The sequence below is a fragment of the Carettochelys insculpta genome, chromosome 12 (genome assembly GCF_033958435.1).
Source record: "Carettochelys insculpta isolate YL-2023 chromosome 12, ASM3395843v1, whole genome shotgun sequence".
Taxonomy (NCBI): Eukaryota; Metazoa; Chordata; order Testudines; family Carettochelyidae; genus Carettochelys; species Carettochelys insculpta.
This window is the reverse complement of record NC_134148.1, coordinates 32,231,996-32,246,676: the sequence shown is the minus strand read 5'-3', so window position 1 is coordinate 32,246,676 and position 14,681 is coordinate 32,231,996. Positions and strand designations below refer to the sequence as shown.

Here is a 14,681-nt window from a genome sequence, read left to right as displayed (position 1 = left end):
CACCTACTCCCCTATCAACCAGTCTGAATCACTGCCCCAAATCAACACAAGTAATATTTTGTAGAACCAGCCCAGCCTTTCAGTACAGCTATGGCTCAGGGTCTGAACTGCTGTTGACACCATGGTGTTCATGGGAGTTTGTTGGTAAATAGAATAATTTCTGACGTTATCATCTAGAGCAAATTGCTTCTTTGCTGTGGTTTAGTGGTGAATGCTTGTTAACTGCATGCTGAATTATTTGAATAATGTTGTCATGTCGCAGCCATTCATCAATGCCATTTACCCACCCAACCCCCCTTCCCAGTCTCTTATTCGATGACTGAATGCTTGACACTGCATGTCTTTGATTCTTGTAGCTGATACAGAGGGTATGCATGTCAATGCATGGTTGCCTTTGGATGGGAAAGTTTCAGACATGTGCCTTGTCTTTACTTTATAGATAACTGTAAACCCAAAAGAATGGAGTTTTTTTTTTTTTGAATGAACAGAAGATAGATTGCACAAGAGACTAAAAGCTATTTATCAACAGTGTAGAGAGATATAAATAAAGTAACAGATGAAAAATTGGTGCTTGAGGGTTCGGTGATGTGTGTAGTAAAGAGATGACTTGGGTTTGGAAGGCAGGGAGATGAGGACCTGGTGAGTACCCGTCGGGAAGAAGGCAATCTGTGTTTGGAGAAACAGAACCCTGCAAGTTGCTAATTTTTCTGGTAACCAACAAAACTCATTTTGCCTGTGACAAGCTGTGGGATTTTCTCGTTAAATCTAAATGGCCTAATTGTTGGGTCTCTGAATCAAAGGTATTTCGTCACTCCCCTTCATTCAGAGTCTGAGGCGGCATGTTGACTGGTTAAGTCCTGATGCTGCTAAGGAAACTGGCCAGTGGCTTTGGGTGCCACAATTGTTTGGTGTCCAAGTTGATGCCTTTAAATTGGTGTGATTTTTCAGACAGTGGATCTCGGCACCTTCTCTAAATCAGGCTGGACATTCAAATAGCAAGGTACCCCAAACCACTGATCACTTTTGGAAATCTTGTCCAGGACTTCTGAGTTACATGCCTCTGGATCCTTCTACGGCCTTGGGCAGATGACCTGACCTCTTGTGACTGTGTTTGTCCTTCCATTAAAAATGAATTTAATTGCTCTCATCTAATAGTCAGGGGCAGCTTGTGCTTAGAGATTCCTAGTACCGTTTTATAACTCTCCACGGAGACAATCCCACAGGGTTTGACAGCACCTTTAATTTATTTCCTTTCCCACTTTGACTATTAAAGGATGATGATTTGGAGACAGATGTGAACAAATTGAATTCTAAGCCAGATCTCGACAGGCCAGAGGATGAGCTTCAACAGTATGAGACAATGTGCCCTGAACTTTCCCTTACTTTCCAGGTAGGATAACACTGTGGCTTCCTTTATCTGTGAATGATTGTAGGGCTGTGCAGTACTGGAGGTGTTGTCTTTGTGCTAGTTTATAGTTCATCTGCTTTTAATGAAGAGGTGGGCTGAGAGACATATGGTGAAAGGGACTATTGGGTGACACAGGCTATTGGAGGATCTGAGATGTAAATTTACCTGGAGCGTGTTGGGCTGAGTGCAACCCCAGCTGCTAGTGGGTGAAATGTGTTAAGATCTGAGGGTTGTTTGTCATCATTCAACCAAAAGACTGGGTCTTGATTGACCGGGCCTAATGTATAAATGAGTATCCAGATGGACATTATCTATTAAATGTCCACTGGTGGATATTGTAGCCTTGTTGGCAATGTCAACAGAGACGGAAGAACTAAACAGATCATGGATCTTAAGCTGCTTTGTCTCCCAAGAAGTGATCAGTCAAGGTCAGGTTTGAAGCTCAGTGATGGGAAAGCTTACAAGGCCATTGCTTAAAAACCTCACAGTTCTGCAATAGATCATATCAGTTGTTTAAAAGTTTGGGACAGGAAGTGAAGAAGAATAGTGTACTCCGTAGTAAAGGCAGAGGATTTTAGGGAGGCAAAATACAATTATTCAAGTTTAAACAAGACCTCATGACTCTCCCAGACTGCAAAGTGCTGAGGTATTTGTAATGGTAGCAAGTGGCCTGTGGGAACTTGGATTAACATTGCAATCCGGTATTTTGGATGGGTGGAACTTTGCCTGTGGACTGGCTCCATTGCATCATATGGGAGCATCAGTTTGAAGAGAAAAACATCACTTTGCTTCATACAATTTCCTGTAATGGTCTAGGTTGTGCTTGGAGGTTACCCAGCCAGCTGCGGATCCAGTCTGACTTTGTTTAGCTTCTGGGAACTGACGAGAGATAAGCTTGTGGGAATAGCAAAGAGGGCAGGTGGGCTGTGGGTTTCTGTCTTTCTGGGTCACTGGGGTGAGCAGACTATTGAGAGGTCTGTAAATTAAAAGTTTTCCCTTTTCTTTCTTGTGACATTTCCTTCTGGAAGGAGACTCCATCTGTCTGTATTTCTTTTCTTTCTTTTACATTTGAAATCTAAAGGAGTTGGAAACAGTGACTGAAGACAAGAAGGGTTCTGAGGAAGTGCCTGGGAGTGTGCGAGGCACTTACTCCCAAGTCATTCCAAATGCTGCTGTTATGAAGCAGCAGCATCGCAGACACAGGGACCAAAGTGCCATGGGGCCAGAACCGGGGGAAACATCTTTCAAGACTTCAGTGCAGAACTGGGCAAAGAAGGGGAAATGTACTGAGGCTCCAGCCCTTGGAAAGAAAGCAATGGGAGAATCAGCCCGAGATATAGACGCCCTGGGTGAAAGAGAAGAACTTTGCAGGAGTCAACCACCCCTTCTGCATCATCTCCTAAAAGAAGCTTCCTGGGACACAAGAATGTTTCACACTCATTGTGCAAGCTGTTTTGGTCCGAGCCCTCTGGGGGAAGTGGGAGCCTCAGACATAGTCACAAAACTTCTAGAGAGACACCAAGGGAATATCCCATTCCACAGCCCTCACTTCTACATGGCCAGAGCTGCAAGCACCAAGTCCATTCTGGACTACAGGGTCTTGGCATTTCCTGATTTCTGGGGTCACCATCCCCCTCCTCATAACCAGTGCCTGCTGCAGCGGAAAGATGGAGTTCAAAGGTGATTCTGCTTTTTTATCATCTTGCATGTAGCTCTCCATAACTGGCCAAATAAGGACTGACCTCTTGCAGTATTGGGGTTTCTCACATCTTACTGAGTGGCTCTTGATAGGTCTTGTTTATTATTTCTGTGTCAAGTTTTGTGGGTCACTGCAGTTCTCACAGAGACGCAAACAATGGCCTATTACAACAAGGAAACTGAGCTATAGGCTTATACTATTCAGAGGTTTCTCTTTAGTTTGAAGACGTGGTATCTGAAGCTTGGTCTACACTAGGCAGGTGAGTTGATTGAAGATAAACAATTCTAGCTGTGGCAATTGCATAGCTAGAATGGACTTATCTGCAATCAACTTACCTGGCCGTCTTCACCGATGGAGGTAAATTGGAGAAACTCTCCCATTGACTTCCCTTACTTCTCACGATATTGAGGAGTAGACGGGTTGACTGCCAACCTCAGAAATTTTGATTTCATGTGTCTCTGCGAGGTGTGCAAAATCAAACTCCAGGAAATAGTTCCTGACCAGGTTGATCTTCTGCATAGTCTAGACATACCCTAAGGTAGTCATGGTGCATATGGGAAGTCAGGCGGCCTAATTCCTGCCTCTACCGGTGGCCAAGCTGCGTCACCTTTTTGGGCCCCGCTTTCATTATGTGGAAAGTATCTGTGAATAAATACTTCTCTGCCTCGCCTGCTAAAATAGGTATGTATTTGTTAAGTGTGCTGGGATCCTCCCACGGAAGGCATTGTGAATGTGAGGAGTTGCATTAATGCTCTCTCACTTCATTTATGTTGATCAGCAGAAGGGAAAACTTGAGTGTTAGAGTGTGAGAAAACTGGATTGGGAGATGGGACTACCCACCCAAGTTCCACCTGCATTTACCTAAGAGGGGCATCTGTTCCTCGTAGCACAATTCTGATCAGACCATAAACAGGCTGGGTGATTCTGCTGTCCCTTGAACTAATCACTAGGACTGAACAGCACTAATAACATGGCATTTTCCAGGGCCCTGAGTTGCTGTGCTTTCTTGAACTTCTGTGGTCCGTAGAGATGGGATCCTCTTCCTGCAGCAGCCAAATGCCAGGAATCCTTTTCATGGAGGCAGTCATTCTCTCATCTTTTCTCTGCACTGAAGTTCTGAAAGCCCCTCTTTTAAGATTGTAATAACACATGTAACTATACAGCTAAGATAGGGATAATTGTGTCGTTCTTCACTGCTTAAGCTGATTACTGCAAAGGTCAAGAAGGAAATCATGAAAACAACATGGCATTGTACAAGTGGTTGTTATTGGGTGGTTGGATGGGCTCATTAGCCACTGTTGAAGCCAGGAGTCTGTAACAGATAGGCCAATAGTCTGATCCTTCTGACAAATTCTCCGTTGCTGGATATACGTGACTCATTCACTGAGATGGAATGAAAAGAAATGGAGATAAATCCTACAGAATGTGAATGACAGGTCATTCAACTCTAAAAGTGTCTTCCAATTGTGAGAGGCGTGCAAAAGGCAGACTGGTGAGCTGCAAAAAGGGCTATGGCATATTTTTGTTTACAGAGTACAGGTGTGTAATTCTGTACCTGGAGAGAACATAATAAGCACCAATTTACTTCCTCAGCAAGGATCTTCCAAAGCAGAGGTGTGTGTCTGCCAGTAGCCACAGACAGACTCACAATTTGTTTTTCTTTTCCAGGGCCAAAATCTTTGAGGATGTTCGTCGTCTAATCCAGCCGGGTGATGTGATTGACAAAGTTGTCTTTGATCTAGATGAGTGCAGGTAGGTATTCCTTGTAGTGTACTGGGATTGAGGGCAATACTGTTACTGTCAGTAGTGGGTTAGGTGGCTAGGTCAGCAGAGGATGTATTAGATCAACATTACACTGGGAAATAGGATCCAGAAGAGGGAACAAGGCTACATGACAGGATGTGCCACTCACCACCAGGAGGATGGTGTCTCCTCACTGACACTCTGGGGATTAGCTTTGTGAGTTCAATCCCCCTTCTCGCAGTCTGCATGCCATCTCTCTGGGCCTGCAGCTAGGGTGACAAGGTGGCCTGCTTTTATAGGGACAGTCCCAGTATTTGGGGCTTTGTCTGATATAAACACTTATTACTTTCCCACCTTATCCCAATTTTTCATTCTTGCTGTCTGATCACCCGAGCTGCAGCCCTCTCTCACTCAATGAGCTGCTGCCTCTTTGCGACTCAGCCCTCCAGCCAGGTCACAGGGTGTATTTTCCTCTTCTGGGGTATCAAAATGTTACTTCAGCCATCTTAGGCAGTCTTCCCATTCATTCCCTCAGTGGCTGGCAGGGGGAACCTGGGCTCACCCTCTACTCTCAGTTTGGGCACAAGCCCTCTAGTGGGTAGCCATGGCAGCATGATTCATGAGACTGATCCAGCCACTTGTATCTTACTATCTTTCCTTGAGCCCTTTCTTTACCATCTGGCATTCCACTTCCCCACCACCCTCAGGATTTGCTAGTCTCAACGTTCACTCCTCCCAGGGATCAAGAACAAGAGACATGTCTCTGCAGCTTCCAACCGTGGTACCTACAGGCACTGAGCCCTCATACTAGAGCGAGTGAAGTCTTTGCTCTACAGTCTTGGCTGAGAGCCAGCTTGCCTTTAGCCCCTATGATCGTAGGTTCAATCCCTGGTGCTGGTGACCCCAGCCTGTGGGTGTTACAACTGGGGGCTCATCGGGGATGAACTGCTGGAAGAGCTTGGGAAGTGCTTCCTCAGCCCAGGGAAGCATGTAGTACCCAGAGGCACTGAGACCTCATACTAGGTGAGTGAAGTTTCTGCTCTACAGCCTTGGCTGAGACTCAGCTGGCCTTTAGCTCATGTGGTAGAGCACAGGACTTTAGCCCCCATGACAGCAGGTTCAATCCCTGGTGCTGCCAACCAAGGTCTGTCAGCGTTACACAAGTGTGTCTCCCTTCTCCTGGACAATGACCCCAACGTATCTCTCAGAAGCTTCCAGTTTCCTGTCTTTATAACCCCCAGACAAATTTGCTCCCCCTCCATTGAGCTCCCTCAGTCAGGGGATTAGTTAGCCACCTCACTCCCCTCAGATGTCACTTGTTAGGGTAATTAGCCCCATTTTTTGAGCAAGTGTGAGGTAAAATCCCCCTTCCTGGGAAGTGTCTCAGCATACTGCTCAGGGAAAGGATCTGTGTTTTATTGTGGAAGAGTCACTGTAACAACCAGTCCAGTGCACAGCAGCAGTAGAAAAAGCAAACCAGATACTGGGTGGCTTTAGCAGAAGAATGGAACCTAAAACTAAAAGGAGTGGTAGCATGGCTCTGTGTGATAAGACAGCTGTGAGACCATCTTGGATGCTCTGCACCAGACTGGGCATCGTTTTCTGGCAAATCATTATATCCCTTCAGAGGAGGCAGCAGAGGGCAATGGAGGTGATTGTGAAGAAAGTAAATTCTTAGGATAATTAGTCAGTCTGAGGAAAGTTACAGGTGGCCTGGCAGAAGTTTTTTAGATGAAAGAGAGAAGAGTTTAAATTTGCTCAAGATCATTTTAAAGGCTCCAAAATTTAGCATGTGAGCACAAGCCAAAAATTGAGGAAAAATGGAAAGTTTGGCAGAACCACTTCATGCAGAGGGTAATAAACCTATGGAATAAGTTAATGGCAAAGGTGATTGGAGCAAAGAACCTGAATGAGATTGAGGAGTGTATGGTGTGATGGGATGCGGTCATAGAAGACCCCTTGGGATGATCCCCAGTGTGCTGATCAGGCCACTGATTCCCGCCCTCTTGCTTGCTGGGATTCCCCACCACCCTGTGCTGCTGAGCCATATCCTCAGGTCTCCCCGAGCCAAGGCACAGAGTTGGCGTAACTGCCTCCCTGCAGAGCAATGCAGACACCGAGTAAGTACTGCTTTGGGCAGGTGCAGTTCTAGGGCATAGCACTGAGGAAATTAACACTCCGAAGGGATCAAAACCCCAGATAAATCCATTTCTCTCTGTGCAAAACATTTGCACAGAGAAGGCTCATTAGGTAAGCCCCCTTTAACAGTGAAAGGGAGAGAGGCACGGTGGTAGCCCTCTCCAGGTAATAACACTTTACACTGGGCTTCATTATAAAGCACTTCTGTTTCTCCTGAGGGTGTGTCAGGCAGTTTCCAAGGCAGGCTGAAGACAATGGATGGAGGAACCCCAGGGCCCTCTTTATACCTTTCGTCTGTGGAGGCAATTCTATTGTTCTTTTCGGCAGTGGCCACACTAGTCCTTCCTTTTGGAGGGGCTATGGTAATATGGCACTTTGGGATATGCTAATAAGGTGCTTCCATGAATATGCAGCCCCTCATTAGCATAATGGCGGCCACGGGTGATTCGAAACTGCTGGTTTCGAAACACAGATGCCCGTGTAGCCAGGTAGCCTTTTGAAATGGACCCCTGATTTCGAAAGCCCTTATTCCCAAAGCTAGATGAGAATAAGGGGCTTTTGAAATCAGGGGATCATTTTGAAAGGCCCCCCCACCTACACGGGCAGCTGCGTTTAGAAACCAGCAGTTTCAAAGCGTGCATGGCTGCCGTTATGCTAATGAGGTGCTGCATATTCATGGAAAAAGCCTCATTAGCATATCCTAAAGTGCCATATTACCGTAGCCCCTCCAAAAGGAGGGGCTAGTGTGGCCCTAGCCTTGAGGTATGTCTACACAGCATCCCTATTCCAAAATAAGCTATTCCAGAAGAACTATTCTAGAAGAGCTTCTTTTGAAATAATACTGCTACACACAAAATACATTTTGAAATAGCCCTCAGCGATTTTGAAATACAGCGTTTGCACACAACAGAATCTGTTTTGAAACAGAGCCATTGGATGTTTATTTCGAAATAGGGTCTCTTCCTGTCTACACCGTCCCTGTTTTGAAATAGCAATTTCAAAATGGTTGAAATAAGTGCCATTCCTTGTGGAGTGAGATTTATCTATTTTGAAATAAGCCAACTGCTATTTTGAAGTTATTTGGAAATAGTGGTTGCGTTGTGTAGACACTAGCAAAGTTATTTCGAATTAAGGGCTGATATTTCAAAATAACTTTGCTGTATATACTTACCCTTTGTTTGAAAGTATGCTCCAAGATGGAGATTGTCACATGAGTGAAATCACCTGTCCCTGTCCTTTTTAGTCAGTCCATTGTTGCCTGCTTGCTAGCGTGAAAGTAGGCAGCAATGTTCTTCAGATATGTATTGGTGTCCATTTAGATCTTTTGTCAGCGAAGCACTGATATCCCTTGATAAACCATACTCTCACAAGTGGGTAGCCACACCTCCAGTTGAGCTTTTCACAGAAACAAACATTTGAAACACAAATATATAGTCAACTCTTATAACTTCAACTACAAAAATGATACAAAAATATGATTAACCATTCCAGCAGCTTAAACGTTGAAAACAATAGGTTATAGGACACATTTTGTCCAAAGCATCTTTGAGTTATGCATATTTATTTTCATAACCCATTTTCCATAAAGCTCAGGGAGGTGTCCACCACATATGGGTCTGTTGCGGGAGATGAGAAAATCAAAGAAGTGGGAGTGGAATTTAGAATCACTCCAAAATGGCTGGCACTTTGAACTGGATGACGGTGCCATTACTGCTCTTATCTGTCTTCTGTTCATAAGTGTAAATCACTATATAAATTATATTGGAGTGATTACAGGTTCTGAAAGTAATGTTTGGTAATACACACACATTTCTGTGCTTTGCTCCAGCCCCTCAATCACAGATGCTCCAGATTGTCTGAGATTCTTCTCAAAGTTTGAATCAGGAAACCTCCGCAAAGCCATCCAAGTGCGCAGGTAAGTAGCTTGGATCCTAGAAGTGACTGTGTCATATCTGGTCACACCTGTAATGTCTACCGTGTGAAAAGGTGAAACAGTCTGGACTTTAGAACCCTCGGGAAGGGGAGCAGAGCTTATCAATCGGAGGTGTCGGGTGGCGTGAAGTTAGTGGAAGTGAGAAAGAGGGGTGCAGGAAGACATGACACTGTGCTAAGGTAGGACAGGAGACCGATGGCATGCTTGGCTAATATCGGTTTGGATGGTGTTCCCCTGCCACTTGTGGTCTCAGTGATACATTGTTGCCAATGGCTGACAGCTGTGGTGTTTGTATGAGACATCTGCTGCCCTGGGTTTGTTACATCCCACCCCTTTGTTCTGTCTGGCCCCTGGTGATACCCTCTCACACGGCTTGCTCTCCAGATTTGAGTATGATTTGATTATGAACGCCGATGTGAACAGTGTCCAGCACCACCAATGGTTTTACTTCGAGGTCAGTGCCATGAAGCCAGCCATTCCCTACCGGTTTAACATCATCAACTGCGAGAAGGTCAACAGCCAGTTTAATTACGGTATGACCCTTTGGGTGGGCTGGTGTTTCCTCCCATGCACAGGGCAACTCTGTTGGTTCTGTAAGGGGTTTTGAACCTTTTTGTTTCAGTTAAAGGGTAGCCACACCTCCAAGTGAGGTTTTCACAGAGACAAACTTATGCAACACAAATATGTATCCAATACTTATAACTTCAACTACAAGGTCATGCTTACTTATGAAGTGCAGTCTTGAGCCATGGAGCAGGATATAAAGCTGGAGACTTTTTGGGTATAATACCATCTTGCTTCTCTTCCTATCTCTGTTTCTCATTCACATAATTAATATGGGTTCTATCCCCCTATCCCACTTCTGATACCAGCTTCCTAGCAGCTAAGGTTTCCTATCATCACATCCTCTACTTTTAGGTCCCCTTCCACGTTAATTAGTAGGGTTGGGTGGGCTCCTTCTTTGGTGCTTGCCAGCTGCTTTGAAATCAGTCAGTAGGGGTCACTACATGGACTCAGAAGGAGTTTCTCTCTCTTTTCAGAGGCACTTAAGTCTGGGGCGAGGGATTTGGGAAACCTGAGAAATTATTATACAGGAGTTTAGAGAATGGGTTATTTAGAAATGGAATTGTGGGGGAAAGGAAGAAGATCTCTTTGGGCTGAATGAGTGGTGCAGAAGGGGAGAAATCTCATAAGGTTTGAATAAATTTGGGTAATCTTCAAATAAGCATCCACAGCTTCGGAGGCTTATTGAGAAATTAAAATCCACATCCGGACCTTCTGAGGTTTCTACCAACATTAATAATAAAAGATTCTGTGTTTGTTTTTGAGCTCCAGTTGCAGTCAGTGGCTCAGGAGGAAGGATGTGATGCCATAAAATCAAAGCGTTCTGTGCCCATTTTAGAAGAGAAATTAATTCTTTTACACGCATAGCTTGGCGTTGGCACCATTGCTTTCGATGAAATGATGTTAATTTATACCAGCTGAGGATTTGGCCCAGAACGTGTAACAAATGCCCAATATCAAGCCCTACTTCCCTCTGTACCCTTGTGGATACAGCCACACAAATCTGCAAGGGATTTATCTCAGGATCAATGTACCCACTCCAACAGCAAAGGGACTTAGAGCAGGTCTGCACCACAGAATTACTTCAGCATAATGATGTTGCACGCCCCAGAGCATCATAGTTACAATGATCTCTACCAACCAGAGCTTCTCCTGCTGACATAGCTACCATCTCTCATGGAGGTGGATTAGTTAAACAGGTGGAAGTGCTCTCTCCTGTCAGCACAGAGTGTCCTCACTGAAGTGCTATAGGGATTCAGCTTTGCTGAGGCGATGTAGACCTGCCCTTAGAATGGCTTGCTGTCACAGTTGCAAGAATGTGTGCTGAGTGGTGCAGTTCATTATACCTTGTTTGCCCTTTAGGCCTGGACCACAGTTCAAGTACAGAAATGGATCAGAAATGAAAATGAATTTGTTTGGTTGTGCTGTTCCAGTTTCCTGTCTCACCCAACAGTTCAGTGTGGCTGGATAATTCTCTCAATAGTCTGAGAGAAGTGCACTGAAGAGGAGTGGCAAAGGGAATGTCAGAAGCTGATGGGGCACCTCTTGAAACCTACAGTGTAGCTCTGAATGGTATGCCCTATGCTATAACTTCAGTAGAGTACATGCAGTCCCTTACTGGTGGAAAGTTCCGCAGCAGCTGCTTCGCAGATTATAGTCAGCACTTATTGGACCCTCTCTTTTGTAAGGCGTCAGAAGTCCCCTATTAAAATAATATTTTGAAGAAAATGTGAAAATATTATCCTGTTTTAAGAGCCAGGTCCAGCTATCCTGTGGCCAGTCTGTGTATAACTGCCATTGAGGAAATTCTTGTATATTGTTGCTTATTCTTTGAGAATTCATTGAAACGCTAGTGATCAGGATTCACTGACTGAAGCCCATGGCACTGACTCCTGCATTGGAGAAAATATGCTACTTGCAGCTCCAGGCACTTTCCAGTACCACTGTTCAGGCCAGTGCACTGGAAATTTTATGTCTTGCTTAAGTTCAGATGTGGCACAGGTAGCAAAGGACAGTAACACAGCTTGGCTTTGTACCGTGACTATCCTGTTCTCCCTGTCAGGTCAATGGTGCTTGTAATTTTCGTATCAATGAGAGGATGTCTCAAGGAGCAGCTGTAGTCAGTAGCAGAGCTGGTCAGAAAATGTTTTCTTCCCCCACAGAAAATATTTTGACAGAATTTTTGACAGAAACCTGAAAAATGAACTGCTTGGCCAAAAACTAGATTTTTCCGCTGAGAAAATGAAAACAAGATGTTTTAGTTTGTCTAAATGAATCACAGGTTTGTTCTGAGGTAGTTTAACATTAAACTGTGTCCTGCTGTGGTGCCTCATGGGAGTTGTAGTTCTGGCACCTTATGTTTTCATTTTCTCTGACAGGCCAATTTCCTGGATAGGTATGTATCTCCCATGATGCATCATGGGGTCCCTTCTGTTAGCTGGTCCAAGCAGAAGCACTGCAGGGACACAAGAAACAAATATGGAAAGGTTAATCCTTGATGTGGATGAGTTCATGTTTGAAACTTTTTTCCACATTTCCTTCCTGTTGAGGTATCAGCAATCCTGTGTGTGCTCAGAGATATACCTCACAGTTGTTAAAGTGCTGTTGAGTTACACCAAAGAAATCCAAACGGTGGAGGCAAAATGCAGAATCTTATGACCCCCTTCTTTTTTATTGTGACGCAAGGAAGCCCCCAGCATTAATGACATCAGGATGTATCCTATTCTTAGACATTAGTGCACATGGCATCATGGAATAGTTGTAATTAGCAACTTAGAGAAAGACAGTAAATTGGACTAGATGAAGGAGACAAAAGCAGCAGGAAGAGAGGAAAGGAAAGAAATAGATGGGGAGGGAGCTCTGGAGATCATCAAAGAGGAGGACAAGGAGGATGGATAATGTTTGCATAGTTCCCCTTCAGGGCATAAGGTGATAATGTTGTGCAGATTAGGAAGAAGGTGCCCCCAGAGTATCATACAGTCAGATGAGGGATGTTAGTGCTACAAACACTTGTAGGGCATATGGCTTTGTGTGTTCTTATAGGATGTTTAATACCTACTTCTCAAGAATCCAGTATTAGCTGAGGTTAGTGAAAGGTATTTGAGTAGATACCTGGTCCACTGGTCACTTGCATTATGGAAGGAGGTGGGTTTCCAGACTACTAGACTGACTACTGATGTATTCTAGTGTACAACAAGAAGTCCTGCAGCACCTTATCAACTAACAGATATAATGCATCTGATGAAGCGGGTCTTTGCCCATGAAAGTTTATGCTCCAAAATATCTGTTAGTCGATAAGGTGCCACAGAACTTCTTGTTGTTTTGAAGATACAGACTAACACAGCTACCTCTCTGATACTTGCATTCTAAGCCGTGTCTACACGTGCCGCCTACTTCGAAGTAGCGGCGCCAACTTCAAAATAGTGCCCATCATGGCTACACATGTTGGGCGCTATTTCGAAGTTAACATCGACGTTAGGCGGCGAGACCTTGAAGTAGCTAACCCCATGAGGGGATGGGAATAGCGCCCTACTTTGACGTTCAACGTCGAAGTAGGGAACGTGTAGTCGTTGCGTGTCCTGCAACATCGAAATAGCGGGGTCCTCCATGGCGGCCATCAGCTGAGGGGTTGAGAGACGCTCTCTCCAGCCCCTGAGCTCGATGGTGGCCATGTGGAGCGGCCCCTTAAAGCTCCCCGCCCCCTGCCTTCCTGTGCAGGAAGCTGAGAGAACGTGCAGGCGGCAGCCCAGACACGCGGCCAGCCTGCATGTCCCTCAGCAGCCCCCCACACACCCCACTGCTGCAATGGCCGCCCGCCAGCCCCCCAAGTGCCCCCAGGGGACCCTCCCCAAGGGGATCCAGGGTTCCCAGCCCAGCAGCCAGGCGGGGAAGCGGCAGCGGGGCCCCTCCTGGACGGAGGCCGAGCTTCGGGACCTGCTGGGGCTCTGGAGCGAGGAGGAGGTGCTCCAGGTAATGGGGAGCAAGAGGCAGAACGCGGATGCGTTCACTCGGCTGGCCAAGGGCCTGGCCGCCCGGGGTCACCCTGCCTGCACTCCGGATCATGTCCGGAGTAAAGTGAAGGAGCTGCGGCAGGGTTACTCCCAGGCCCGGGATGCGGCCGGCCAATCTGGGGCCGCCCCCATCACTTGCCCCTTTTACAGGGAGCTCAGGGACATCCTGGGCCCCTGGCACACCTCCTCCCCTCCGGCCACTCTTGATACCTTGGCTGAGGAGCCCCAGCAGGCCCCGGAGGCGGAGTCCGCCCCGGAGGCGAGCCCCACACCCCGGGGGCCCCCCCAGGAGCCCACCCCCGGGGCACCGGAGGAGGAGGAGGAGGAGGGGGAGTCCTCCTCCAGCGACACCGGCCTCCAGATTGTCCTGCCATCCAGGAGCTCCAGCCGGGTGTCCGCCTCCCGGGTGTCCCCCGACCGTGGGAGTGGACCGTCAGGTATGTACCCCCCCGGTGCACACCCCAGGGGTTGAGGGGCAGGGGTAATAGATATGACCAGGGCCCTCCACATGCCCAGATGAGCATGGCCCCAAGGACAGCAGTGGCATGTCCCTCAGAAGAGTGCATCAGGCCCTGCGCCCCCCAGCATGACAGTGCCATGCCCCATCCCCGGGGCTGGGGGGAGCGGAACCTCTAGGGTCCCCCGGGGGGTGGGGGTGGGACACCCAGCAGCAGCAGCAGCGGCAGCATGTGATGGAGTCGGGGGAGTGCAAATGTGAGACTCAGGCTACATATGAGAAACAAGCAGAATAGCTCCCAGTGGCTAAGGATGACCCTGGGGCTACAACTGGCAGGTTACACCTCTGCCCTGAACAAAGAGGAGGGAGGAGCCGAGCTGGGTTTGAGTCGGGGGCGGCAGTTAGAGGCTAGGGGAAGGGAGAGCTAGAAGGCAGCCAGCCTGAGGAGGGGGAAAGCTACACCCCAGAAGGGCACCCCTCGGGGTCTTCTCCCCAGGACGGGTTGGAAGGACCGTCTCTGACTGCTGTACTGTCGCTTCTGTGAGAAACTGGGCACCTGTTGCCAAATAAACCTCCTGTTGTACCTGCTGAGTGAGAGTCACTCCTGCCAGCAGACGGGGTGCAGTGCAGGGGGACCCCTGAACCCCATCACAGCAGCATCTCCCGGGGACGGGGATGGGGAATCTGCAGCAGAGGGGTGGGGGGACAAGGGCAACGGCTCATGGCCC

General features: G+C 47.0%; 1 protein-coding gene across 5 annotated transcripts in view; it reads left to right on the top strand.

The window, feature by feature from the left end:
* AGBL1 (AGBL carboxypeptidase 1) overlaps nucleotides 1-14,681 on the top strand; it is a 453,395-nt gene that overhangs the window by 108,422 nt on the left and 330,292 nt on the right. For all 5 annotated transcript variants that reach the window (XM_075007044.1, XM_075007049.1, XM_075007045.1 and 2 more), the window contains 5 exons: nucleotides 1,274-1,390; nucleotides 2,490-3,088; nucleotides 4,776-4,859; nucleotides 8,818-8,904; nucleotides 9,307-9,455. In XM_075007044.1, coding sequence (XP_074863145.1) covers nucleotides 1,274-1,390; nucleotides 2,490-3,088; nucleotides 4,776-4,859; nucleotides 8,818-8,904; nucleotides 9,307-9,455 — 1,036 coding nt within the window. The remainder of the gene's footprint in view (nucleotides 1-1,273; nucleotides 1,391-2,489; nucleotides 3,089-4,775; nucleotides 4,860-8,817; nucleotides 8,905-9,306; nucleotides 9,456-14,681) is intronic.